A 26,187-nucleotide genomic window follows, 5' to 3' on the forward strand; every position below is an offset into this window, starting at 1 on the left:
AATCTGAGAAATCCTGATCCGTCCGAACAAGAGATAATCAAACTAATCCAGTTGTCATGAGTGTTTATCAATCAATCTTTATTTCTTTATATATGAATAATACAAAGAACATGGCAGATTTTAAAACATAAGTAAGAATATTTAAATAAGAACATATACAGTCGTGTATACAATTTAAGTGAATAATGGCACACAATGATCTAGGTTAAGGTCTATATAGGCCTAATTTAGATGGTTTAATGATAATAAAACTATGCTGCTTGTACTGAAGTAGAGGATTTGAAAAGTTCCGTTGGATCTTATTGCTATAGTGGTGTGGACAGCCGGGCTCGGGTGGGGGTGGGGGGGGGGGGTGGTGGTGGTAAGAGATGGTACGAATATAAATCAAAGAATAGGGTCCTAGTTGGGATTCTGCTGCAGAATCATGGTCGTTATACGAGTCGCCAAACAGGTTGACAAAAATCACCCGAAAAAAATTACAACAGGGAAAGGAATCTTGTGGGTTAATGGTTAATGAGAAAGAAGTAGGTGTAGTGGCCATTGAGTCGTTTAATCCGCTCTTCGTTGGAGCCGGTACCAGGATATGAACCCAATACCCATCCGATGACTTAACCACAACACCACCGAAGCCGGTACACAGCGTTACAGTAACAGATGGATTTATTCGCCCGATAGGTTAACACTTTAGACTCAACAGTTGACTGGTATTGGATTGTCTCTTTGCAGCGTAAGATTATATTCTGTTTTGAATAAACGAGTTTATTAAAACCGGTGGGTACCAGTCTTCAAAGATAGAAATACGCCATTTTGTTACAAAGAGTGGCAAGAGAGAAAAGTAATTTGTTCAAGAATGGCAGATACGCAATACATGCAAGAGCAACAGTTTCCAGACTCGAGACTTGGTAGCCATTTTTATTACTAATTGTGTTATAATATCTACAAAGTATTTAAATTCTATCACAAATTGACATTAATCACGTTTATTTTAATGCCAAAAATTACTTTCAACATAACGAAAACCGTCCTGTTAACAAGAAAAAATCAAAGGGCATGCTCAGATAAAGAATCCATGACGTTTCACCCCCAAGGCACTTAATCCCCAGTCAGTTCAACCCCAGTTTGACCTGTTCGCCTCATGGCATGCTCATGTTAGCATGAACCAATGATTTTTTAAAAATTCAAATAGGAAACTCATTGTTTGCATACATAATAGTATGGGTTTTAGAACATGAATGCTTTTTGTTTTAATGAAAAATTTGTTAAAAATTAATTTTTAACAAATTTTTGTATACGGCCGGTTGACGGACCTTTAAATATTTTTTTTCATTTTCTGTCCAAAAACCTGTATAATGAATATAATGAAGGTAACATGGCAATCATCCAAATAACTGGTGATTATTTTGTTTTTTTACATGTAATATGACCTCTAATCTGATTGAAAATGGAAACAAATAATATAAAGCAGAATTAAAATGGTTTTAAGTATCGTTTTACAATGATATATGCAAGCAAAAAGTCACCATTTTCAGCGAAACAGACTACGTCTATATCTTTGGTTCCTCCATGTTCATGTTAGTGCATTATGATTATAGAATGCATGTGAAAAATGAACTGGTATGTATACTAGTCCGAGTACTCTGACTGTAAGAGAGCTAGACGGACATTTGGACATAAACACGCTCTCATTACAGTCAGAGACCAACCTATGTATTTTTTTGGCAATTCCTGACTACCAAACGGTAGGCAACGAGTCCCGCTCTAATACCACAACAATCCTATGTTTGACGTCAAATACCTTTACATCAATCATTTTCGAGTTAAGTGATACAAAAAAATCCACATATTAATCACTAATACACTTACTACAGAAAGAAACCCGACAGCACCCACATTCAGCTACGCTTCGTGACACTCCGTCGCAACAATTGCAAAGCTCGGCGATCTATTTCGAGACATAGACCACGTGATCGCGCACTGGGCGATTCCGCCTTGTGCAGCAGTTACAGGGGCCGTCTCATATCAAGCGAAGTTACAACATGGAAGAGTTGGCTAATGCCGTTTTGGATGAATTTGGATTTCATTACGTCATTAAACCAAAACAATTACACATTATTGATTCCATTTTGAATTTGAAGGATACATTTGGGTGTTATCGACAGGATACGGCAAAAGTATGTGCTACGTACTGCCTCCTCTTATGAAAGATAAAGTAAGTAGTAATTTAATTTGATTATTTTATGTTTTATGAATTAGTCATTAGTACAGTAGTAGAGTGTGTGTGTGGGTTTTTTTTTCTCTCAACAATTACGTAACGCTCTTGAGGGGATGGGGTATCATAAGATGTATTCCGAGGCGTTAAGGGGAAGGATGGCAATGCTTGTTACTGCAAAATCAAAATTGAATCGGTGCATAGCTCATTCGATCTTTAAAACTTATCTTATAGTTGTTTTGCTATTCAGATCAAACTAAAAAATATTGAAATTTGTTTTGTTCAACGACACCACTAGAGCACATTGATTAATTAATCACTAGCTATTGGATGTCAAACATTTGGTAACTCTGATATGAGTATTGGAGAAGAAACCCGCTACATTAGCAATGGATCTTTTATATGTACTTTCCCACAGGCCACTGACCAGTTCTGGTGCATTAGTTGGAACGACCAAGAAATCAATTGGTTGAATGGATCCATCGAGGTTGTTCGATCCTGCGACGCGAACACTCAAACGACTGAGCTGAAACCCACTCCCTAAGAAATATGCGGAAATGACTCAAATGTGAAACTGTGGTGTAATATCTCATTAAAAAGCAAAAAGAAAAATAAAGAAGAAAAAGGCGGTAGGATACTAGTAAATTAAGTAATAAAAATAGTTCAAATTTTGTTTTGGGTTGGTTGTAAGTATTCTGTTTGCTTAATAAATAATTTCATATGAACGATCGTTTTATCCAAGCAAATGTAAATCACATATATGTATGGTAGTTAATAATTATCGACAATGAATTAACCTACGTAGAACACAGCCCAATTGTTTTCAACAACTGAACAAAGACCGATTCTGTAACACAATACTCAATGATCAGTTGTAGACAAGAGTTCCGTCATAGTAGACAAGCTGACGCCTAGGGACCGATGGCGATGAGTTTCGCCGTATGCATGTATGGCCACAAATGACTGCCAGGTCCGATGTCGGGAATTAACCTGCTTATATCAGTTTGATGTTCAAGTACGCTACCACGATTTCTGATCAGGGCCACAAACTGTACTCAGAACGAGAGGGTGTGTGGGAGTTTTAAAAAAAGGTTTAGAACTTTTTTCAGCGTAGAATGTAGCCACAATTAATGAGATTACCCATCGGTACGCATTGGCAGTTAACAGTACGACAATGATATTTGTCGCTGATTTACAAGTTCTTTTTTGACTGACGATTTGTTTATGAAAATAATAACCGCTTGATATGAGACGGCCCCTGTAACTGCTGCACAAGGCGGAATCGCCCAGTGCGCGATCACGTGGTCTACGTCTCGAAATAGAACGCCGAGCTTTGCAATTGTTGCGACGGAGTGTCACGAAGCGTAGCTGAATGTGGGTGCTGTCGGGTTTCTTTCTGTAGTAAGTGTATTAGTGATTAATATGTGGATTTTTTTGTATCACTTAACTCGAAAATGATTGATGTAAAGGTATTTGACGTCAAACATAGGATTGTTGTGGTATTAGAGCGGGACTCGTTGCCTACCGTTTGGTAGTCAGGAATTGCCAAAAAAAGACATAGGTTGGTCTCTGACTGTAATGAGAGCGTGTTTATGTCCAAATGTCCGTCTAGCTCTCTTACAGTCAGAGTACTCGGGCTAGTATGTATACATGTAGTTGTGGGCACGTAACTCCGCAAAAACTCCTGTACTGTGTCTGCTATGGATATTACGCGAGTTTTGGCACAGTAACGTGTCCACAACTAGGGTCAGGGAAAAATATCCGCCCGGTCCCCCCTTCCCCTAACCCTAACCCTAACCCTAACTCCAACCCTAGTCCTAACCCCAGCCATAACCCTAACCCTCAACTCTAACTAAAAATAATAATGGAGGGGACCGGGCGGATATTATACCAGGGTCAGTAATGGAATAGTCATGTTCATATTCACCCACCAATGTCAGAAAATTATTTTTTGTTTTTTGTTTTCATGAAATACTTTTGCTGGTGATGTGGTGTCTTTTGTGGGACCTCTGAAGCCAGTAATAAATAGATAGACCAATCAAAATCTATCAAATATTTCCTCCAGAGACAGAGAGGGCGTCAGTCAGATAGGCTTGCGGTGAACTCGTATGGAAAACTTACTCGTATGGGGGAAAATGCAGTGAACAAACGGATATATCCATAACTGTATAGCAACTTGTTTGTAGTTTTTATGCAGAGTTCGACAAATCCGCTAGCCCAACGTTCATGGCATTGGTTAGTGGTTTTTAAGTTCGGGCTGGTGAGAAACGCAAAACATGCATGCATTGTTTACGGTTTCAGTTGCAGGAAATAAGTCTAATGACATGCGTGTTTTAATTATAGGTGACTGCCTTTGACGCACAAACTGCGGTTGACACGCCAATAGTTGACTGATGGGGACATAAATAAGAAGCATGTATACAAAACAAGTGTCAAAATACACATTTAAGAGAAATATCAAAGTTAGTATATCTGCATACATCCCCATACAAGTTCACCGTTATTTTTTCCATACGAGTTCGTTTTCCATACGAGTTTTTCGTTCATACGAGTTTGTTTCCATACGAGTTCACCGCATCCCGTCAGAGATCTCACAAAATACACCATCAGGAATCACCAAACAAAATACTGAACTGACTTGGTAGGACTATGATTTGGAATAATCTTTGTAAAGTTTGTTGGACGTGTCCGGGTGCCGATGGAGTAGAGCCGGAGTGGATGTATCATTGTCAACATGGACATGGAAAACATACATTACAATATTCTGAATGGGTTTTTAAATAGTATGAAAAGGGTGCGAAGTGGTATGAGGAGGAAGTTACAAAATAAATGTTTCAACATTTGCAACAATTTCTACTCAATAATAGAGGTCTATATATACGAAGTATTGATTATATGCTATATGTCCCCAAATTACTTGTAATAATCCATGTAGAATTGATTGCATTGTCAAGGAATACGTTTAAAAGTTTGTAAATACTGATCGGGAATGGGCGCCGCCATCTTGGATTTCGATCGGAAATTTCCGTTGATTTCCGTGAGCGCTCGGAAATAGTCACATTACGCCCATTTTCTGTTTTTTTTCTGATTTACACTAATAAGGTATGGATGGTTTTTCATATTACCAAACCACGATGTAGAACACCTCTCCTAACTACATTTTTTACCTGAAGCAAACTTTTCACACTGAATTATTTTTAGGCAAATGCGTGCATAATTAAGTGAAAATAGAATGTTCTAGCATATTAATCTATTAACTTTTCTCATTGGCTATGTTTCCCGTATCAGAACCTATCAGAACCTATCAGAAAAGAGCTTTAAGACGGAGTTTGTACCCATTAAATGAGACAAATCTGGAGCCAGTTTTTGCGGAGACGCAATTCATGCCGTCACGAGTTATCGTTCCTGTTGGTTCATGCTACTCATGTACCAGTTCGCCCCAAGTCGATTCTTCCCCAACTCGATTTGCCTGTTGGTCACCAAATATTTCAGTATTTGTCAGTTCACCCCAGGTACCAGATGTTTCGATCCCCCCCACAAGCCAGTTCGCCCCCAAATAGGATGTCAGTTCTCCCCCACAAAGGGGTTAGCCAAAGATGCATAATCAGCGTTCACGGTTATGTAGCTGATTAACCATTGAACACATTTTAAAATCAAATATGGTGGAGGTTTATTTTGTTTTATTTGTGATAGTTTGTAGATACTCACAATTCTTTTTACTCAAATTATTTCTTTATTCTTAAATAAAACAATAAATGTTGATGTTCTTTATATGTGTAAAAGTGCTCTTTTTAATTTTATAAAACACATATATACAGGGCTCACCCTGGATCAAAAATACCTGTAGCCAAAATATTAGCCAAATGGAATTTTTATTAGCCATATTGAAAATGCTTTAGCCAAATTTGTTTTACGCAGTACTGTATTGAGTATTTATATATGAATATGAAAATGTATCTTTTTGTCAGCTAATTGTGTACAAACTGGAATAAATAGGAATAACAAAACCACAATGGGGGTAGGGGCAGTTAATATATTACTTTGATTTTTCAGCGGGGGGTGGGGTTGGGATGGGGTTATGCAATATCTTCAGAGTTTGAAGCCAGTACCCCATACACCCACCCCTACTTCTAAGGCCTATGACATTAAATTAACAAACATACAGAAATATGGGGGTGGGTTGGATGTTTATGGATGGTGGGGTTTTTTTCTTTCTTCCCAAATAAAAATTAGAGATTTTTTTTTTTTATATATATATAGAGCTTATTATTTCTTTAAATAGCAATCTTTGTTAGTTTCAAAAAAAAATTTCTTTGCTTTTTTTTTTAAGTGACCCGTCAATTCCCCACCCCAAACAATTTCATAATTTGTGCCATGTTGTTGCGGTTGATTTCAGCGTTGTGTTAAATGCTTGTTGTGATTTCTGCTTACAAAATTTAAATACTGCATGTTCATTTCCGGCGATCACGATCTGCATGGGTACGAAATTAACAAAGACAAAGGAATAAACAAAAACTGCAGTTAGGTATTCATTGATGCGAATAACTATTGTTTTTCTACAAATTTACATCAAGATTTACTTTTGCGTAATCGTATTGTTTAATGTCCGCAACGATGTCTCTTGACACGCGGGTGTCGGCTGACTCTGACGCGTGACGTATGTTCCACCGAGAGCTGTCCTCAGTTCAGCCAACGAACGTTCTTCCTAACGTTCGCGAACTATTTGATTGGTGTTCGTCGTATCCATTTGGTTTAACGTGAAGCGCACAAACCAGTCTAGCGAACGTTTTGTTTTCGCTCGGTCTGGCTGAACTCGGCCCTTGAGATGGCCTACATGTCTTTCGGCCCTGCACTGGCATGTGTATTCAAATTGACACGCATTGACTGTCTGTTTTTATTACTTTGGTTCAAAGATTTTACAAAGTAAAAATAACAAGCTACAGATCTTCCAGACATTGCTGTCATACATGCTGAATGCATGCCGTTAAAATTAATAACCGTGATTATTAAAATACGCAAACATCATAAGGCCTACGCTGTATTCTGCATGACACTGTTTCTCGTTACTGGTCGCGAGATCGCTATTACGCTAATTGAATATTTGGTAGTATTATTATGTTTAAGGTGTCGGATAGATTATGTAACCGTTTGTTCACATCAGAAGACAGAAAATGGCTTAGCCAAAATTTTAGCCACTTGCAAATTTTATTAGCCATTTTTTGTAAAAATTAGCCATTGGCTAATTTGGCTACCGACAGCGCGAGCCCTGTATATATACAATCAAATCACCAGTTTAATTAATATATATATATATATATATAGTAATTAAACTGGTGATTGTATCATCGGTGCCCAGACTGACTCATGATCCGTCCAAATCGTGGAGAGACATTCAGGACAGAATGTGGAATTATGGGACTAAACATTTGTTTTATTCCGTAGATGTTAGGTCCATTACAGCCTATTAGCTTTATTCAAATGCAGTGTTACTTGATGATCCATTTTATGGCCGATTGGTTGGAGCTCTCTACTACAGTGCCGATGGTTTGGAGTTCGAAACCAGGCCTTGGCATTATGTTGTTTGTAGTAGCTTAATGCAATAATCAGTTGACTATGCTAATTTAATACCCCAAATGTGGGGGGAAATACGGAACTCTTTCCGAAAATAGCTATAGGTCTTGCATTTTAAAAATAATTTGGTGAAATGTTTTGAGCTAGTTAAACAAAACTTTCCATCGTGTTTGTAATTCTCCTTAGTATGAATAGATGAGGTAATTCAAAGTGATTGTACTTCCTAATTGTAGATGGTGAAAAGGAGAGGTCTCGTGACCGAGAAAGGAAGCGATCTCGATCACCAAGGAAACGAGCAGGAAGCAAAGAGAGAAAACGATCCCGATCACGAGAACGAGAACGACGTCCCAGGCGATCTAGAAGGTAATTGTAAGATCTAGACTTCGTCATCGTATCTGTGATTGGGGATCAATAGTCTTATTATTATGACTTACATGGAGTGCTTGAGTCATAGGATTGAACCTCTGTGGCAGACCCATTGTTGTTTTTTCCCTATCCCAACCAGTGCATACTGACTGTTATATTGAAGGCAGCATAATGTACTGTCGTTTCTTTAGGGAAAAGTGCATACACGTTGGTGCTAATGGACAAATTTGGCAGGTTTCCTTTGAAGTCAGAATTGTCAAATGTTTGACATCCAATAGTGTTTTGTTTTTTTAAATAAAACAAAACAACATGAACTTTGTTTTTCTGTCTAGACAGTAATTGTTGAATGTAGTCTTTGTTTTGTGTAACTGAAAGTGTTGTGTTTTTATTACAGTCGATCAAAGGAGAGGGGGGGAGGAGGCGCAGGGGGAGGAGGCGCAGGGGGAGGAGTCGCAGGAGGTGCAGGAACTCGGAGGAAGAAGAAGCCATACAAATACTGGGATATCCCTCCCCCAGGCTTTGAGCACATCACTCCCATGCAGTACAAGGCCATGCAGGGTATGAACTTGTATATAAATATTCATGTCTAGTTATTTAAGAATGATTGGCGAAATTGTATTTTAATTTGGCGAAGAAAATTGATGTCATGATTGATATTTTGTTTGCAAATACATATAAGTTTTAAATTTTTGAGATAATTCTGTATTCATCAGCAAGTTGTTACGGTAAAATTTTATCGAAAGCTGAAGTGTGAAACGAATTGGTGGGTTTAAGATGATATTTAATGGTTCACCTTTTCTATGATACATCTTCATTATTTAAGATACTAAACTATTGTTTTCTCATTTTAGGTACTATGCCAGGAGTTCCAGGTGAGAATATTTTAATATTTAAAAATAGTAGACACTGAGACATTAGAAACAAGTTGTTAAACCAGGGCACAATATTTCACGCGAACCGCCGTTCTGTTCGCGTGTCGGTTACGCAAAATTAAATTTACGCAAATCGGTTACGTCATGATCTGTAAACGTTCAGAAATTAAAACTTGCAAACTTCACGATTACAGGAAGTTTATTCATGCAGACATACTACTGGTATTCCGACAAATGTTTTCGACTGATATTTAGATACTTGATGCACAGCAAACCAGTAAACAATGTTATATTGCAACAGTTGTAACTTGCGACCAGTCTACAGTTTTAAAACATTTTTAAAGAAATGTGCTCGGACCGCTTTTAGACATACTATTGGATTGGCTCTAATTTTACATATGTTAAAAACAGTTTTAACATAAACAGGAATCCAAAAGTGACACAAAAATTGAACAATACTAACATCGCATAATGAGCTTTAAAAAACCCACATTTGGAACGTCACTGTAGTATATAAGTAACATCGATGAAGTGAAAGTAGCATAGCCACCGCAAATCGCAAAAAGGAATCCCTACAAATGAGTATTTATCTATTTCAAAGGCGTAGCACTCATTACGCACAGTACATAATGCAAAAACAAAATCCGGGAATAGGTCAAGGCTGTCTGTAATTGTTCTATAAAATATCCTCTTAAAATTGATTCGAAAAAAGATTTTTAAAGATGCATCTACAGGCGTCCTGAGTTTCAAACTTTTCACGGGGGGGGGGGGGGGCTGAATCCCCCAGCTCGGGCACACCTTTGGCGTGCGTAATTCTAAGAAAATTTCTGGCTACGCCCCAGTATTTTGTTTCAGTACTGGGGCTTCTAGTTCTAGTATAATATTGTTAACTTTAGCGAGCATTAAAGACATTTTCTTTTCTTTTCTTTTTTAAAAATGTTTTCTTTTGTATTTGTTTTAACTTTGTTTCAGCTAAAAACTATGTATTTAAAATATAATTTCAACGTAATTTTGAGGTAACCGATCAGATAACCCATGGGTTACGCAAATATAATTCACGTAACCGAACAATTGGTTACCTAGGTAAAAACCACATGAACCAACTTCCGGTTACCTCAGATTTCGAAATATTGTCCCCTGTAAACCCAGGAGACGTCTAGGCATTCATAGGAAACAAGTTGAAGCAATTGTTTAAAATGGTACACACAAGCTGAAACATTAGTTAAACATAGTAGTCACATATATATATATATATATATATATATATTATATATATATATATATATATATATGCTCATTTTAAAACTATTTTATTTGGTATCAGAGGTGAATAGTAACTTTGAAGATGTATATAAATGACATATATCTTGAAAATAGTAGCTATGATAAATTGTATTTTTTGCAGTTGCATCACTCCCCAAACCAGAGCCACCACCATTTGGAATGTCAATGGATGCATTTAATGCACCAGGTAAGTTAAAAAGTTTTTGCCTACCGTATATTGCCGTGTATTAGCCGACTCCTTGTATAAGCCAACCTCTTAGTTTGACCCTAAATTTCAAGTACAAAATCATCGGCCTCGTGTATAAGCTGAAGTCATCTTTTGTCCAGTTGTATATTGTATTGGTTTCAATAATACTGTCCAGAAATAGACTTGTGCTTTTCTTTTTCACTGTATTTTTTTCCCCTTTAATTATTACAGACACAGTAATCGTCATCGCAATGCTAACGTCTTCCATGCCGTGCAAAAATAATTTAGCACTGATAAATCATAACAGGAAAATAAACAATTCAAGCTGTAACAACATATCATTGCACATAAGTAATTAAATTATTCACTGGACAGCAAATAATAAACTCATTAAGGCATGTTTAATCCATGTTTTCCCCTCCACACAGAAAAACGATTCTGTGGTCCATGGCTGCTGTTTACACAAAATTGTGTAATCCAATCAAATAAGAGCTTACAAAATGATATAGACAGAGGTGTCAAACAAAGATGGTGGAACACGTTTTTACCATTGAAATGACAATAAAACAAGTAATTTTTATTGTTATTCATCAAACTATTAATGCATTCAAGAACAAAAAACTACATAATATTGCATGACGGGGTGTATTATTTATATTGTGCACAAATTATTGTTACATAAGCTGTGAAAGGCTCTAAGGGTCTGATCAAAATTTGTAAGTCGGGGTCGGGAGTGTTTTCGATCGGAATTTTATGAACCAATTTGTTGCCTCCGTGTATAAGCCGACTCTCTTCTTTTGGAAAGTATTTCTAGACTTCAAAAGTCAACTAATACACGGCAATATACGGTAATTACATATTAAATCTGAAAACTAATTGTTTCACGTTATATGTAATTGTCAGCCAGCAACGTATATGATGTGTTTAGATATTATTTTATGAATTATATTCATTAATGACAGTCATACATGAGATTGTTAAAATTTGTTTTGTTTAAAGACATTACTAGAGCACATTGATTTATTAATCACTGGCTATTGGATGTCAAACATCCCACATACAGTATAGCACATACCATGACCTTTGATATACCACAGGGCTTCTAGATAATCGTAGCCCCACTCACATGGCTAATAATATTCAATGTTGGGCTAGTAAATAACTACTATTATAATTGCCATGCCTAACTGCTAGTGAAAAAAAAGAAGAAAGTAAAATGTTGCAGCTAAGTTGATTTTGTAAATATGAATATCCTGCCCCCACCCCAACCCCCCACTGTTAGTGTTTTTAAGCTCTATCCCCCCTTTAGGTGACATCTAATTATTACTAATCCAACGGGATCAATACTATGCTGACAGGGCATCAAACCCCACTCCCGTTAGTTTGTATGCATCATAATAAAATAATGACATGTTAATGACAATTGTTTCTCTCTCTATGTGTTATTTGTCTGTAGGATCTACATCAATGCCCTCAATGGTGCCCCCAGTGATTCCTGCGGTGATTCCTGCGGTGATCCCCCCTAATGCTGTCGTCCCCCCTCCTGCCATGGCTCCCAACGTGACCAACACCACAGTTCCCTTTGCTGGCAGTGCCATCAGTCGGCAGGCTCGTCGCTTGTATGTCGGCAACATTCCATTCGGTGTTACAGAGGTGAGTCCTAGATGTTACATAGGTCATGGTGTTTTCCCTAGCTTGTTTTAGCATGGTGCGGTACTATGCCTCTAATAGTCCAACACCATCTTGCCTTAATCAGTGCTATGCTGCCCTAAGATTAAACAAGCCCTTTTCAATCATTAATTCTAAAATTGCCTTTATAAAACACTTAAAAAATGTGTTATTAATTAATAAAATATCCCTGTTATATATTTTGCCATTCATTTATTAAAGCAAGCACATTAATTACATTTATTTTTATTTCAATTGATATTTTTTGTCTTTAATGAAAAAGTGCCCTGAAAATGCCCCAAAAGTGTTTAGTCTACCATGCCATGTCAAATTTCTAGGGAAAACATTAGGTCATTAATCATTTCTTCCACTGATAATCTTTGATGGGTCGTATTATGGTATGGCGTAGTCCGACCGTAAACATTTTGTTTCCGGGGCATATCTTTCTTATCAATTCATATAGGATCATCAAACCTTGCATGCAATAACAACTTGGAATGTTGGTGTGTCGTGTACTATAACTAGGTCATGGTAACCTACTTTTCACACATTACTGCACATTAAAGGAAATCCATTCACATTCGGTGTCGTAGAGATAGAATAGACATGTAGATGATTGTCTTTTGAGTGTTTTCTCTAGTATTGGTTTTTTTTGTCATTCAGTGTCTAAGCACTTGAAATCATTGAATGTAGAAGGAAATCAAGAAGATCAGTTTAATATTTTGGTATTGCTACTTGCTTGGGGCCCAGAGAGCGAATTATTTCAACCACTGCAAACTCAGGAAGTTTAGATGACAGTCATCTGATTGTTTGAGGCAACTCATTTCATTTCAGTGTCTCACTTTCTACTGTTTGCTTGTGGTTTAAAATTTGACAAGCCACAGACTAAATTCCAAACTTTTGAGTTATGTACAACCCAGGTCCAAGATTTTCTTTTAATGTGATAGAAGAGTTAAGAAAATGTATGTTATTGCTTATCTTATTGCAGGAAGCGATGATGGATTTCTTCAACCAACAGATGAAGTTGACAGGACTTGCCCAGGCTGATGGAAACCCTGTCATAGCAGTGCAGATAAACTTAGACAAAAACTTTGCTTTCCTCGAGGTGAGTTGCTCACAACTATTTAACTTTTATTACAGTAGTGCATCCTGGATGAAAGTATCTGACAAGTGAAGTGTGTTTTTATATTTTAAAACATCTGTGATGTTTTTTAGAAAAAGATAATCACAAAAATTGTAGGTTTGATATACTGTACATGGTTATTAAAAAATGCAGTTTTATTGTATTGCCAAAGATTTATAAATATAGTACTTCTTAAATATTTGTGATAATCTTCTAATAGTTTTCAAGTCTCTCGTAACTCAATAGGAGTGGCATGTGTACTTCTTCAATATTTGTGATAATCTTCTAATAGTTTTGAAGTCTCTCGTAACTCAATAGGAGTGGCATGTGTACTTCTTAAATATTTGTGATAATCTTCTAATAGTTTTCAAGTCTCTCGTAACTCAATAGGAGTGGCATGTGTACTTCTTCAATATTTGTGATAATCTTGTAATAGTTTTCAAGTCTCTCGTAACTCAATAGGAGTGGCATGTGTACTTCTTAAATATTTGTGATAATCTTGTAATAGTTTTCAAGTCTCTCGTAACTCAATAGGAGTGGCATGTGTACTTCTTAAATATTTGTGATAATCTTCTAATAGTTTTCAAGTCTCTCGTAACTCAATAGGAGTGGCATGTGTACTTTTTGTGTATTTCTGATAATCTTGTAATAGTTTTCAAGTCTCTCGTAACTCAATAGGAGTGGCATGTGTACTTTTTGTGTATTTCTGATAATCTTGTAATAGTTTTCAAGTCTCTCGTAACTCAATAGGAGTGGCATGTGTACTTTTTGTGTATTTCTGATAATCTTGTAATAGTTTTCAAGTCTCTCGTAACTCAATAGGAGTGGCATGTGTACTTTTTGTATATTTGTGATAATCTTCTAATAGTTTTCAAGTCTCTCGTAACTCAGTAGGAGTGGCATGTGTACTTTTTGTGTATTGTGCTATTATTATTGTTGTTGTTGAATTCTGTACACAGGGTGAGACAAATAAATTTTTTGTCTCTCGTCAAAACTGATAAGTTACATTATATTGTTGATATAAACCAGTGGTATGCACATCGTTTTTCCGTACATCAATAACTTTGTTTGACATGGGGGCCCATTGAGCTATTTCTCATTCCAGCTTGTGTAACAAAGGCTCTGGTATGTACTATCCTGTCTGTGGGATGGTGCATATAAAAGATCTCTTGCTGCTAATCAGAAAGAGTAGTCCATGAAGTGGCGACAGTGGGTTTCCTCTCTCAATATGTGTGTGGTCCTTATGTCCAACATTGTATAACCGTAAATAAAATGTTTTGAGTGTGTCGTTAAATAAAACATTTCCTTCCTTCCTTGTTTCTTGTGTATATTCTCCCTGAAACGTGTTGTGTAACATGTTGTTTAACTTTCAGTTCCGGTCAGTGGATGAAACAACACAAGCCATGGCGTTTGATGGGATTAATTTTCAGGGACAGTCGTTGAAGATTCGACGGCCACGTGATTATCAACCTCTCCCAGGCATGGCCGAAACGCCCTCAGTGGCTGTGCCAGGTACGATTTAACAAATATTTAGATAGGGTCAGAAAATGTTAGTCAGTATGTAAACTGATGGTTTATAGTTGGCAAAGGGTTGAAATGATTAGACCTTAATTATCAGCAGCATATTAAAAATGATAAATGTCATAAATGTAAATGTTTATGTATAGGTTTTAATTTGTTAAAAAAAAGAAAATGTACATTGTAATAATTGTTTGTTCATTAGTGTTATCTGTTGTATACAAGTTGTAGACATTGCTATAGAAATGAGGTAGCTTTGACCTTTAAAAATGTGACAACTGGTAAAGTGGCCCAGTTATCCACGGACATTAAAACTTTTAAATTGTGTATTTCCTCACACAAACAATTAACACTGTCCTGCATTGATAGCACAGCTGACTGAGATGTATGAGTTGGGACTCTGTGCTTGAAACCTCTTTGGACCCAAGTACAAATATAAATTGAAATGAAATTTAATGCAGAGTTCAAATTGACGTTACAGGGCTTTAGATTGCACCAAAGCTGAAGTAATAAAGGGTGTTCTCATAAATAATTCTGCCCAAAATGAGCAAGCCCAAATTGAGTACAAACATGCCAACCTGCAAACATTTCACTTCGAAATCAATGCAGTGTTAAAGGAACTGTCCTGAGTTTCCAGTATTGTAAGATGTTTCCGACTAATAAAATATTTTAACGTCTAAAAGTATGCATTAAATATATTATCATGTTTAGAATATAAGTGTCTGTATATTCCATGTGTTTCTGGTTGTTTTAATAATCCCAAATTGGATTTTGTGTTCAAATAATTTTGTATGTACAATTTTTTTTTTTTTAGGAAATAAAATGAAATTTAACCTAGTGCAAATACTAGAACGATCACAAACACGTTTAATATACAGCCACTAATATTTTATGCAGAAAAATATATTTGATGTGTAATTACAGTCATTAAAAAGTCTGTTAATCGATAACATCTTAAAAATTGCAGCACACTCAGAACTGTCCCTATAAGCTGTAATTAGATTAAATACTTGAAATACATTTCTGAATATGTACCATTTTTTACCAGCTATTATTGACATTGCTGTACTAAAAACAAAAACCTGGTTTGCTCAGAACCAAAAAAAATAAATCTAAAGCCCTGCATTACTTAATGCTATTATTATTATGTATATGTTTGCAGGTGTTGTTTCAACTGTGGTGCAGGACTCGCCTCACAAAGTGTTTATCGGTGGACTTCCGAACTATCTGAATGAAGACCAGGTATGTTTGCAGATAAGGGAAGGACACGGCTGTTATTTATTTACCGTTGTCATGACGGTCAAGTACAATTGTGCAGAACTGTTGTCTGTTGTGCTTGTCGGTAAGTATCTCAGGTACCAGGTGTCTTGGTGGACTTGGGCTGAGTTCCACGACGGGCTTGCGCTGCTCTTCGTAATGTTCTTCAGAAGATCGAGAACAACGGGCTAGTTTTTTCCCCTTTCTTTCACCCGAGTTATTCTTCTCCAAATGCTGCAATCAACAAAATGGGCATCTTATTTTCAGGACAGGTGTGTCTAGGAATTTTCCTTTCAGCTTTGTCGGTTTCAACACTGCAGACATATAAAAAAAAGATTTAAAAATTAAATCCTATTTTCGCATATGTTGTTACATGTCTTTTTAAGGTAACATTAAAGATAAAAAGACTTCTAAATGCTGATTGCATTAAAATGAGAAATAAATTAGGCTTTAAAAGAAAAGAAAAAAATTAAACCCAAAAAATTAAATCAAAACTAAAGTTGTAAAAATGCTAATTTGAGTAGAATTGTACTTCGAAACAAAACACAAAACTTTGAACATTAATAAAAAAACATTTTGAAGACAAAATTATAAAGTAAAATTACATTACTTTCAACAAGTGGCTAAATAAATGATAAACAAAATCAAAATCTTGTTTTCAGGATTTCTTTTCAGTTTTTATTTCAGGATTTTTTTTTTCTCTCCAACACTCTTTTTCAGGACTCTCTTTCAGCCATGTTTTAATTCATGTATGATTGATCAATGTTATTCTTTTTTTTTTTTACTTTTTTTTTTTTACTTTTTTTTTTGCAATTTTCAATTTATTATCTGTCAAACAAAACGTTGATTAAATAATGCAATTTACCAGGAAATAATGTTAAAATATAATGTTAACTTTGTCATGCAGCAATAAATAAGTGCCTCATACAGATTTTGTTGTCACTCATGGGTAATATTTTTCATACGTGATTGTGTCGTTTAATTGAAAATTACTCATATTTTCTTTGTTTCTTCCCCCTTTCATTCCCTAGCCCAGGGGAAGAGGTTGAAAGTCCAATACCATTTCTCCATTCTTAACTGAGCAATGTGTTTATATGTCCAACCAAGACACAGGCAAGTTCCTATACCTTTTCAGCTATTTTGCGTATTTTTGTACCCTGTTGCAAAAGTGGCTGAGTGTTATATTGCAATGATTTTCATTGCAGAACCCAAGTTATTGATGACTTGGTGGTATACATGTATGTATTTATCCTGCAGTCATTATATACATTAATTAAGAGAGGATAACTAAATAAAATTCTATACTAAAAATATAGGTCATGTCACATGAGCATGACTCAACTTGTTTACTTCAGATTCAGATTTCAGTTACTTGCAATGAATACAAAGAATGACTCGTGTGAGAATGACTTTTATAATGCCTTACTCAGTTTTTACCTTAACTTTTGTCAGTGGTAGCCCACCGAGCTACCAAGTTATGAAATTGGGTAGCCCTCAGTAAAAAAAAAGAGAAAAAAGCAAAACCATTTATTTTCTATTTAAAGATGATGTTTTAGGTGGGGGTCTTAGCTGTTTAAGTGTCTTGTTAATTACGGAGTACCGGATGTGCAAAACCAATCTAGTAGGCCATTCGACTACTGGGTTTAGACATATGGTAGCCCAAGCAACAAATCGGCAGCCAAAACAGCCCAGGCTACCGTTAAAGTCGAGTCCCACGTACTGCGAAGTTAATGGTACAAAATATGTGTAGTAAGACTGAAACAAACATTGTTTTGACTATTTTTGTTTGATTGCAGGATAAATAAAATAACTGGTTACTACCTAAATATATTGGCTTTATCCTGCTCTGTTCAAATGGTGAATGCCAGAATGCCAAGCAGCATTAGCCAGCCTAACAGTTGCAGAATTAAGCCAATATATATGGCAATAATCAGTATGTGTGTGTGTTGAATGTTTCATAGGTAACCTATTTTATAATTATTACAATAATTAGAAATCTGATAGTTGATGTTTTGTCAGAAGTGGAAATAGTTTGCTGACTGTTCAACTTCCAGACGGTGAACAAGCAAATTATCTCTCAATCACTGTTTCATGTGGGAATTTTCGACCTGATAAAAAATATTTTTGTACGAGTCTCGGTTAAACTTTTTGCCAGTTTGTAACCATGGTTGGTAGAAAATAGAGCATAGTAAATGCAGTACAGAAATTTTATAAAAGTGTAGACTAGAAGATTACTTAATTAATATCTTTAAAATTTTCATTATCAACTAAATATGTTTTGAAAAGACCCATAGAGATGTATAATTTGCTGGTTCATTGTGCTTGAAATCAACATAGGGCTAGACATGGTTTTGTTTTGTGCATAGTTTACTATGTAGGAGTAAAACATTCAGGTGTACTACAGCAGTGCCTTCATTTTCCTCAACTGAAGAAGTACTGCTCTGTTTGTGGTCATCGTTGATACATCCGTATTCATTCTTATATCTCCTATTTCTGGTAAGTATGTGTGTGGATTTATGAACATAGCCCAGTGGTAAAGTGCTCACCTGATGTACGGTCGGTCTAGTATTGGGCTATTTGTCATTCCGGCCAGTGCTCAAAAACTGGTGTAACCAACGCTGTAGTCTGTATTATCCTGTCTGTGGGTGGCCCAGTGGTGGCAGTGGGTTTTCTCCCGAATTATCTCTCTGGTCCTTTTTGCGCCCTTGTTTTTGGTTTCATACATGATAAATATAGCATATCTCACCGTAATTTCACTTTAAATTCATATTTCTTAAATAGTAAAAAATAAATTTATTACAAGATTTTCTTCAAACACATTCAGGAGCATTGGTATTTAAAAAATATATTTAATAGCAATTATGTATTGGAATTTTATTGTTATTAAAAATTAGCTGTATTACAATGCTTTGCCAAATTAAAATAAAAACTTGTCTACTAACCTTGACCCCTGTGAAAATTCTATAACAAGCTGACAACGCTGGTTATAGGATGGTATGTTTTTATTTTTAAAAGATGAAAGAAATAAAAAGTGCCTTTCATCAAATTACCATATCCAAAAATTACTGTCGGATATGTTATATGCATGGCCGTTAACTGTCCGTCATGAGACGGATTTCCGTCATCGGAGAAATTGTGGAAATTATTTTTTCAATCACTTTGGCCGTTTTCGGTTTCCGTAATGTCAGCGTGATCACTTCAGCCGTTTTCTTTGCCCCCACTGACCCCCCCCCCCCCCCCCCCCCCCCCCTTAGGTACCTATCAGAAGGGTTTAATCTACCAAACATTTTGGGGCCGATGAACGGCCCCATTCCCCATACGTAAATTCCCAATCCAATATCAAACCTTTTCCCAATTACGACCCAACAGTTTCCCAATAAAAATTCCCAAAGTTGCTCTTATCGCGGATAATTGAACTCATAAAAATGTTTTAAAATTTAGCTAATTGTATATTTAAAAAAAAAAAAATTACATCGAACAAGTTTCGTTTTGGTTTTCCGAACGATTACGAACACGTGACGAAAAAGTCTGACCTGGATATGCAAATTAGTTTTATCCTGTTTTGTCGTAGTTTTTAGTAATACTGCCTACATTGTCTGATATAATACAGTTTTGGTAGAAGAATACAACTTTTTGTTTTAATTCATCCATTTGCATTAACACATATTTGGGATCTATCGCAACGCGTCCAATCCGCTATTTACTTAATTTATTTAGTATTGACTTAATGTGCACCCTGCACTATCATTTGCTGTGCTATTTTAAGCAGACGATCTTATTTTGCCATGCCTCTCCTCTCCCCCCCCCCCCCCCCCCAATCCCAGGAATTTTTTTACCTTTTCGCTTATTAATAACTTTAAAAAGTTTCCTGTGTCATATCCCACTACACAAGTGCCCCCCCCCCCCCCCCCCCAAAAATACAAAATCCTGCCTACACCACTGCTATTTCCATTAATATAGGTTCACTGCAGGAACCATCAAATTAATGTTTTTGTCCAATAAAATAAATAACATGGTGTGGGATGGGAGAAATACATGTTTAAAATGGACTACAATTGTCGTATAAAACATTACCATTTTGAATGCCCTGTACCTTGAAATTTCACTCACAACATTTTACTTTTGTTAACAGCCATGTATATGTAATGCGTACGAAGCCAAAACAAGAGTGCTAAGAGTGACTGTTGTCGACCTTGGACACAAAGATTAAAACATAAGTCATTTGGATGATGCTATCATTGTCTTTTTATCTCAAGCCAAACTCGTAAGGATGTTATAAATAATTTCTGGATTTTTATAAAATATTTGAAAATCTCAGAAAATTATATTTTGTTGATGATTTTAATTCATTTTAATCTTAATTATTTTGATATCTTGACCATATGATGGGACAATATTAATGAACCGTAATAAATTATTACATGCACATTTTATCTTTCCAATGTTTGAAAAAGGAAAAACATGTCTCTACTTTATGACTTCTCCCTACCATGTGATTTTCTGATATGGCATCTCTTGTTTGGAATTGCAGGTCAAAGAACTGTTGACATCGTTTGGTCCACTGAAGGCTTTCAACTTGGTAAAAGACAGCGCTACTGGACTCTCTAAAGGATACGCATTCTGTGAATATGTAGAAGTGTCTGTTACAGACCAGGTAAATATAGGTGAAACTGAGAAAGCAAGTAAATAGAGGTAAAACTGACAGACCCAGTAATTATAGGTGAAACTGACAGACCAGGTAAATTATTTGTGAAACTGACACACCAGGTAATTATAGGTGGAAATGACAGACCAGGTAAATTTTATATATGAAACTTGATACGCCAGAAAATTATAGGTAAAACTGACAGACCAGGTAATTTATATGTAACTACAATAGATTATGTCATTACAGGTTCAGCTTTTGCAAACAAGCCTTTACGGAGGGGTAAAAGCAGGAGTATATTTCACCGATTTGAGTACTTTGTTTTGGAAATTGCTCATACGTTTTGATCACTTTTGTTTTAGTCATGCGCTGGTTTGAATGGTATGCAGCTAGGAGATAAGAAACTTATTGTGCAAAGAGCCAGTGTTGGGGCCAAGAATGCTGGAAATGTAAGTAGTATCGGGGACTTTTGTTCTATTTACTGTTTTTGGACACTATTACTACATAATTCCAATCATTGTAAATGCTTGGATTCATCCAAATGTATCATTAAAAAAAAAAAATGTACAACAACTTCAATATTGCACTACTTTTAGCTGTTTACTTTATTGTTGAAAATCAATAAAATAACTGTTATGTTATTTATTAATGTTTAATCAGTAAATTTTACTAATTGTTTATTGACTTAATGTGCAGACATTTTTTTAAAGATATCATTCATATTAATGTATGAAAGAATGAGAGAATTCCGTCGTTCATCTAACAAAAAAAAGCGGACCTGAAGAATGGGGATTCCCCTCGTAATGTGGACTATATTTTTCTACGTATGATTAAATGAGTTTATAGGTGAAATGTTTACAAATTGTTCTACAATAAACAAACAGTAGCTTACAAAATTAATATTTTGTTATTGAAATTAAATGGGCAAGAAAAAGAATCAAACACCATTGTGAGATGTAGATAAGACAATTCCAACCCTCTGGACAAAATGTTTTTGTAAGCGCATCGGTAAACCTTGGCCCTTGCAAAAATGTTGTCATCATTATATCAAAAAGTGTTACATTGAAGTCCACGATACCTATTAATAGACTCATGTTACATATATTAACTGGCTCATGTTAAATTTTTTAATAGGCTCATGTTACTTATATTAATAGGGTCGTGTTACATGTATTAATGGACTCATGTTACATGTATTAATAGGCTTGAGTTACGTATATTAATAGGCTGTGTTACATGTATTAAAAGGCTTGTTACCTGTATCGAAAGGCTTGTATTAAGACTCGTGTTACATGTATTAAAAGGCTTGTGTTACATGTATTAAAACTCATGTTACATGTATTAAACGGCTTGTGTTACATGTATTAAAAGGCCCGTGTTACATGTGTTAAAAGGCCCGTGTTACATGTATTAAAAGGCTTGTGTCACATATGTTAAGACTCATGTTACATGTATTAATAGGCTTATGTTACATGTATTTAAAAGACCTGTGTTACATGTATTAAAAGGCTTGTGTTACATGTATTTAAAAGACCTGTGTTACATGTATTCGCAGGCTCCGGTTCAGCTGCAGGTCCCGGGCTTGAATCTGACGCAGGGCTCGGGTCCGGCCACCGAGGTGCTCTGTCTGATGAACATGATCCTGCCCGAGGAGCTGGAGGATGAAGAAGAATACGAAGGTAAAAACATGAAACCTCAATTTATACTAGACCTGGCTGGTTTAGTTGAGTAGTTAGCTGTAAGTTAGTTCACACTAGGCCTGGCTGGTTTAGTGAGTAGTCGGCTGTAAGTTAGTTCAAACTAGGCCTGGCTGGTTTAGTTGAGTAGTCGGCTGTAAGTTAGTTCAAACTAGGCCTGGCTGGTTTAGTTGAGTAGTCAGCTGTAAGTTAGTTCACACTAGGCCTGGCTGGTTTAGTGAGTAGTCGGCTGTAAGTTAGTTCAAACTAGGCCTTGCTGGTTTAGTTGAGTAGTCGGCTGTAAGTTAGTTCACACTAGGCCTGGCTGGTTTAGTTGAGTAGTCAGCTGTAAGTTAGTTCACACTAGGCCTGGCTGGTTTAGTGAGTAGTCGGCTGTAAGTTAGTTCAAACTAGGCCTGGCTGGTTTAGTTGAGTAGTCGGCTGTAAGTTAGTTCAAACTAGGCCTGGCTGGTTTAGTTGAGTAGTCAGCTGTAAGTTAGTTCAAACTAGGACTGACTGATTAAGTTGAGTAGTCGGTTGTTAGTTAGTTCAAACTAGGCCTGGGAGTTGAGTAGTTGGCTGTCAGTTGGAATATTGAGCTAAAAAATGAAATCTCGTTTCAAACTTGGCCTGGAAGTTTTAGCTGAGTTAGCTATTGTTTTAGATATAAAGTAAAACATGAAACCTCACTTCAAACTAGGCCTGGAAATTTTAGTCAGCTGTTAGCTGGGATACAGAGTGAAAGCATTAAACCACGGTTTAAACTAGATATTTGACTGTTAGTGTTTTATGTATTTGACTGATCTTGGTACTTATGTTTTCAGATATAGTTGAAGATGTCAAAGAGGAATGTGGGAAGTATGGTGTAGTCCGCAGCCTTGAAATCCCACGCCCCATCAAAGGTGTGGAGGTTCCGGGTTTGGGCAAGGTAATGATAACATTTATGGTTAAAAAAAGAAGAAATAACGTTCTATTGTATGGTTAGAATTAACTATGTGATTAAATTAAAACCACTATGTAGTTCAATAAAAAAAACCTTATCTAGTTACCTAAACCCCACCCCCCTAAAGCTATATGGCAAAATAAATATTGATTTAAAAAAAAGATGTATGATTAAAGGGACATACCCTAGTTTTTAAACACTAAGGCATATTTTTTACTATTGGAGCCGTTTTTCACAACTGAAATCATACTTTACTTAGATTTTATTGTTTAGATTATTCATTTCCGTACATTCGAAGTGTTTTTGGTCATCCTGGTGTTGTTAATATCACAAAATGCATTTCTCATATTTTTGAAAATGCACCTATGTCTGACAGGTAACAGTTATGGAGTCGAGTTTTAGTCTATTTTTAGAGGGTATTTAACCATTTCAAAGTCACAGACTCTTGTTTCACTCAGTTGTAACTTTATTCAAATGTGTTATAGGTTTGTAGGTAGATTAACTAAACTTTTCATGGGCTGAAACTAGGGTCTGTCCCTTTAAAAACAAAAACATTGTTGTTAAATAATTAAAAATAGCTGTATGGTTAAATGAGTACAATAGCTGTATGGTTAAGTGAGTACAATAGCTGTATGGTTAAGTGAGTACAATAGCTGTATGGTTAAGTGAGTACAATAGCTGTATGGTTAAGTGAGTACAATAGCTGTATGGTTAAATGAGTACAATAGCTGTATGGTTAAGTGAGTACAATAGCTGTATGGTTAAATGAGTACAATAGCTATATTTTTAAATTATTATTGTTAAATGAGTGAAAACAGCTGTACAGTTAAAGCTGCAATCTAACCTCTTCATCTTGTAAAATATTCATCTGATTAAACAAAACATTACAGTTTTCACTAAAAAAGATATCAATTTGAGTTTACAAAAACCTATGTATTTAGTTGAGAGGCCATGAAAGTAATTTTTCATAAATGCAGGCTTTCTGTCAGAAAATAATCTGAGTGTACAAATAAAATCGTGCTCCGCAAGGCTCAATGGGTACGTGTAAACCACTTGCACCGACCAGTGATCCATAACTGGTTCCACAAAGGCCATGGTTTGTGCTATCCTGCCTGTGGTAAGCGCAAATAAAAGATCCCTTGCTGCTAATCGGAAGAGTAGCCCATGTAGTGGTGACAGCAGGTTTCCTCTCAAAATCTGTGTGGTCCTTAACCATATGTCTGACGCCATATAATCGTAAATAAAATGTGTTGAGTGTCGTTAAATAAAACCTTTCTTTCTTTCTTTCTTTACAAATAAAATCATATGTGCCCTACTAGTTGGTTATTGGTTTGAAATTGGACACTGCATGTCATATACTTTGGAAAATTTAATTTAATTTAATTTTCTGTAACTATTTTGTGGTTGTTTTTCCAGATATTTGTCGAGTTCAATTCAGTAATCGACTGCCAGAAGGCACAACAAGCTCTAACAGGAAGAAAGTTCTCAAATCGTGTTGTTGTCACTTCATATTACGACCCCGACAGATATCATCGACGAGAATTCTGATTGGTTGTTTTGAAACCGGTGTGGTTTTGCTGTACAATCAAACTGATGGGTTCTTGTTAACAGGACGTGGATGTGGCACAGCATTTTAATAAATGTGTTATTACTGCATGATATTGTTGACACTTTTACACGTGCTTCACCCATTTGAAGCGAAATGTGTAGATAAAGATATTGAAATGATTTGTTAAAAGAAAGTGGATTCACGCGGGCCATCGTCAGGAATTTTGGTGCGTTCTGTAGCTGGTTATATTCGGATTAATGAAATTTACATCCATATATGCAGCAGATTATGGTGAAAATTTATGCTGAAAAAAAGAATGTCATTAAATTGGAGACAGAAAATAGTGGGGAAATATTTACAATGAAGCAGATATTGGTTTTGGTTTTTTAAAGAAGACATGTCTATAGGTAGTTTCTGATAGCAATTATTATTTCTTTCTTATGTTTTTTTTTGGGGGTGGGGGGGGGTTGTAGGGTGGGGCTTCTTCTGTTTAAGAACAATGTGTCCATCATTTACCCCATGGTGTGGTGGAGTAGGGGGAAATCACACGAGGACAATGTTGTCCTCTGTTGTATGAAAATATGTAAAAAACTTCGTTCACATATTCCTAATTTGAAAAATGCTAATATTTCTGACATCTTTGATCAATAAAAAATATGTATATTACTTTGGCTGAAAACAACAGTATTTCATCAAACTCGGTGTGCTAGAAACAGCTGTTTTCATAGTTATTTGTTCGAGATAAACCTTTTTTTTTTTTTTTTTTTTTTTTTAAAGTTTCTTAATTTTAGTGTTCTTTTTTTTTTTTTTTTTAAGTTTCTTAATTTTAGTGTTCCTTCAAAACTGCTCCAGTCTTTGTTCTTTGTTCACAGTAGCCACTACATTTCAAGACACTGTAAAAAAATTCATATTTTTGGTGGTTCTTGGCATACTCCTTTTGACATGGGGTAATCTATATATACTTCGTTTTCATTTTATATACATTCTTCTCCAAAATTATTTGGGTAAAATTTCATACTTATTTCATTCTTCATATTACATTCATAAAAAGTGTTGTGTACGATATTTTATTTTATTGGGGAGATTTGATGTGTTTTGTACTGGAGTAACATAAATATGCACTTATTGTGACAGGCTTGGATATTTTCATTTCCCAGTGAGATGTGTAGTGTCCTGAGCTTCATAAATAATTGTGCCGTTTCACTTCAATTTTATCTGTCCCGTTTATTTTAAAATTCCCAGTCGCTGCTTGTTATTGTTCATTTGTCTCATCTTTTACCACATGCCAATTTGAAAAAAATAAACCTACTATCATACTT

The 26,187-nt window shown here is 35.8% G+C and overlaps 1 protein-coding gene across 1 annotated transcript; it reads left to right on the forward strand.

The window, feature by feature from the left end:
* Positions 1 to 767: 767 nt before the first annotated feature.
* On the forward strand, positions 768 to 26,187 carry LOC121378374 (splicing factor U2AF 50 kDa subunit-like). The gene is made up of 14 exons (XM_041506515.1): positions 768 to 902; positions 8,014 to 8,143; positions 8,541 to 8,704; positions 8,998 to 9,018; positions 10,424 to 10,489; positions 11,946 to 12,142; positions 13,146 to 13,262; positions 14,654 to 14,792; positions 15,961 to 16,040; positions 20,587 to 20,709; positions 21,063 to 21,149; positions 22,256 to 22,379; positions 23,201 to 23,304; positions 24,736 to 26,187. Exons 1-14 carry the CDS (start codon positions 851 to 853, stop codon positions 24,865 to 24,867), a joined length of 1,536 nt encoding a protein of 511 aa, XP_041362449.1. The 5' UTR covers positions 768 to 850; the 3' UTR covers positions 24,868 to 26,187.

Source organism: Gigantopelta aegis, chromosome 8, assembly GCF_016097555.1.
Source record: "Gigantopelta aegis isolate Gae_Host chromosome 8, Gae_host_genome, whole genome shotgun sequence".
Lineage (NCBI taxonomy): Eukaryota > Metazoa > Mollusca > Gastropoda > Neomphalida > Peltospiridae > Gigantopelta > Gigantopelta aegis.